The following is a 3,737-nucleotide window of genomic DNA, read 5'->3' on the forward strand; positions in this document are numbered from 1 at the left end:
ATCTCACGAATCTTTATCTGTGAGACGGGACAACACTACCGATATTCACAATAAAAAGTAATACTCTTAGCATAAAAAATAAAATTTTTCATGGATTATCCAAATAAGATATTCGTCTCACAAATTACGACACATGAGACTATCGAGAAAAATTAATTTTTGAAATTTTTAACTTTAATACTTAAGATTTAACCTAACAAATTTTCAATAGAATTTCATTTTCATATCTAAAAATTAAATTATTTTTGCTGAAGTTTAAAATAAGTATTAATTTTAAATATATTTATAATTACATTTTAAAATATATACATTTATAAAATATAAATTATATATTTAAAAAAATTTCCCCTGGTTTAAAGTAGGAATAGCTATAACATATAGAAAAAAAAATTAAACACCTATGTTTATAACATAGAAAAAAAATTTCTTTTTGGGTATTTTACAAAATAAATGGTATTGAACTAGAATTTCATCAAACATAAGAATTTTATTTTTCACAGATATATAATATTGTTTATATACAAAAAAAAAAAAAAAACAAGAGATTAATCCTCAAAATCGAAATTGAATCGCCTCATTTGGTTACAAGTCAGCATTTTGCTTTGGATTTGAGCAAAAGATTAGCAGTAAAAGGCCGCAGGAATGATTAAGACCAAAGATTTGGAGATATTTTGTCGTAGAGGCCAATGTTCATCCCATTGTAAGCAATTGGAGCATACATCCATAACTCATCCGAGCTTAGCAACTGCAAACGTTAAACATTATTAACTTAGTTTTCACAACCTTGTCACGACGGAGAAATTTTGAGGGCAAAATTTGAATTTTCGTCATTTGTCGAAAAATACCTTGATTTGATGTTGCAAAAATTTCACGTAGTGAACGGCCTCCTCCAGCATTGTGCTAATATCGACCTAATGCAACGCAAATTAGATTATGGGATGATCGCATATATAATATTCTAACCAAATGGTACGTAGTTGTATTAATTACCTTTGTTCCATTTGGGACAAGGTTTTGCAAGATCCTCAATCTCTCGTTGATTCTTTCTCTTCTTCTCTGAATATCACAAAAAGGGTTCTCATGTAAAAAAATTTAACTAGCTAGTTAGGCCTTGAAATCTTGAAAGTTTTTTGAGTCTTTTACCCTTGCATATAGGCTTTGAGGATCAGTTGCCGACCCTCGGTTAGCTCTTGCTTTCCCTTTCGAGTTCGACGCTCCGTCGTGATCTTGAGAAGCATTGGAGTGATCATCCTCAGAGCTGAAACTGCTTGAACTTTGTCCGTTTGTTACAGCAGCATTATTAGTAATGTTGTCTTCTTCAGTATCATTGCTGATTGGGATGTTGACTTTCTTGTTCTTTTTCGAGCGAGTATTCCTCTTATTTTGCTGTATCGTTATCAAGAATCACAGTATTAATCCATGGAATCAGGTGAATGAAACAAGAAACATGCAAGAACACATACATGTAGTTGCAAAATCTTTCTTATACTCACATCTTTCGAAACCCGACATCTTTTCTTGGGACTTTGGCATGAATTATCCTCCAGCGATTGGAGTTGGTACCCATTATCCTGATCAATCTGAATTCTTGTTGTTTCATACTTCCTCTTGCACTGCATTTCTTCGGAAGAATGATCCCCGGATACATGAATAGCCTGGATTTTTCCTGCATTACTCAATTGCAGAATCTCTTCCATCATATCGTCAGGAAAAACCGGCTCGTTTTCGCAATCCATGGGGCAAAACAGGATGGATTCATCATGAAGAAAATCAACATCATTAGCATTGACATTAGTTCCATAGCCATGATCGAGTAAAAAGGAACAATCGAATTCGATACAGTTGCCACTTTCCTGTACTGGAACACAACTAAAATCAGTGAAAAATATGCTATCATCCATATGATACATATTTTCAGCCAGAAAGCTTGATGGGATTTGAACATGATTGGAGAAAAAGTCGGTGGCAAGCAAAGATTCAGAATCAAGAAAAGCTCCAAATGACTCCATTGATCTTGGTACAAGCAATATGGGAATTTGGAGGGTTTTTTCTTTCCTTTTTTTTTAAAAAATAAATATTTTGCAGTTGCTTGGAAATACCCACTAATTCAGCTGCATATTTATAGTGGCTATGGGAGAAATTTAAATTGGCAGAAATAAGGATTGACTTTATTTTTTTATTATTTTTATAAATTATTTTATAGTTAATATGGTTTGGTTCCTAAATCTGTGCATGTAACTGATGTCATTAGTCTATTGTTGGTGGAAAACAGAATACTAGTTAATAGTATTTTTTTTATTAAGTTAATGATACAAAATTAAGCACATCTATTATGGGTGTCAAAATCCGACACGACCCACCAACCCGACACAGTTCAACCCGAAAAAAATCAAGTTTCGGTCAGATCAGGTTGGACCCGATAGCTGACCCGAAAAAAATGATCGGGTTGGGTTCGGGTCAAAGTTTTAATTTTTTTAAATATAATTAATAAATACTACCTACATTTTTATATATTGCTTGTCTGAAAATTTTCTTAATTTAATATTTATTTCGAATATTTTTTTATTTTTTATTGATTTAGTATACTTTATTTTTCTACAATTAGACTTTCAAATTTAAATGATATATACGAGGGAGATTTTATTATTATGTGTTTAAATTAAAATATTGGTATTATTTTTTTTTAAATTTTATTTAATTTTTTTCTAAAAAAATTATTAAAAAAATTCAAAATCAGGTTATACGGGTTGATCGGGTTCAGGTTCGGGTTGAGAGTTTTCGAGTTGGCTCGGATTGATGTGAATTTCTGAATAATACTATTGTTCAACCCGATCCAACCCATCCAAATTGACCCCTGTCAACCATTTATTATCATGACCAAAAAAAAAAATATACCCCTTTTTAAATTTCTTACCGATTCAAACAACGTAGGACTTAGAAAAAAATAATATTACTACTCATCCATTTTTTTCCCTATTTCTCATAATATTAAATGAATAAATTGTCTTTTTTCATGTCACTTCAATATTAATGATAAAATTATTTAAATTTTATCTCAAGTAATTAAATAAACATTTTAAACTCGTGATTACAATGAGTCTATCCTCGTAATCTCATCATAATTACTAAATTTAAATTTGCTAAATTTATGAGAATCAGAATCAGAATCGTGTTCAATAATAATAATGAAAAAACAATCGGGTTCATGTATTTAATTAGATCTGTCTCAGTTCTAATTTTATAATGGTGAAGTTGAAATTATTTAATTTACTAACTTCGTATTTTAACATGATCGTGTGATTTGGTGAAATTGAGGATCAGGGAAAAAAGAAAAAATAAAGTATTTCAGAATTGGAAGAACGTGGAATTAATTATAAGCACGATTATTCATAAATAATTGGGATGAATTGTGGATGACACGATTTTCTAAATTTAAGAAAGTCGTCTAAATAATTCAGCATAAATTCAAATAGAAGAATTTTAAAGTTAAGTAATATGATGTATTAAAAAGGAAATAAATATGTTACAATTGATTTATATACATATCATTATTTTTGTTAATTATTTTCATAAAATTGATTTATATACATATCATTATTTTTGTTAATTATTTTCATAAAACGAACAGATACCATTGACCATGATTAGCATACATGCATTGGGACTTAGTGTAAAAGAATGATATACGTAACAATCATCAATAAGAACAAAATCTCTAGATTCTCGATGTTGTGCAA

General features: G+C 29.9%; 1 protein-coding gene across 1 annotated transcript; it reads right to left on the reverse strand.

The window, feature by feature from the left end:
* Positions 1–646: 646 nt before the first annotated feature.
* On the reverse strand, positions 647–2,009 carry LOC140827385 (transcription factor bHLH84-like). Its single transcript, XM_073190047.1, has 5 exons — positions 1,494–2,009; positions 1,144–1,386; positions 991–1,056; positions 846–911; positions 647–745 (listed from the first exon to the last, which is right to left on the reverse strand). Exons 1-5 carry the CDS (start codon positions 2,007–2,009, stop codon positions 647–649), a joined length of 990 nt encoding a protein of 329 aa, XP_073046148.1.
* Positions 2,010–3,737: the final 1,728 nt, after the last annotated feature.

Source organism: Primulina eburnea, chromosome 3, assembly GCF_022965805.1.
Source record: "Primulina eburnea isolate SZY01 chromosome 3, ASM2296580v1, whole genome shotgun sequence".
NCBI classification, from domain to species: domain Eukaryota; kingdom Viridiplantae; phylum Streptophyta; class Magnoliopsida; order Lamiales; family Gesneriaceae; genus Primulina; species Primulina eburnea.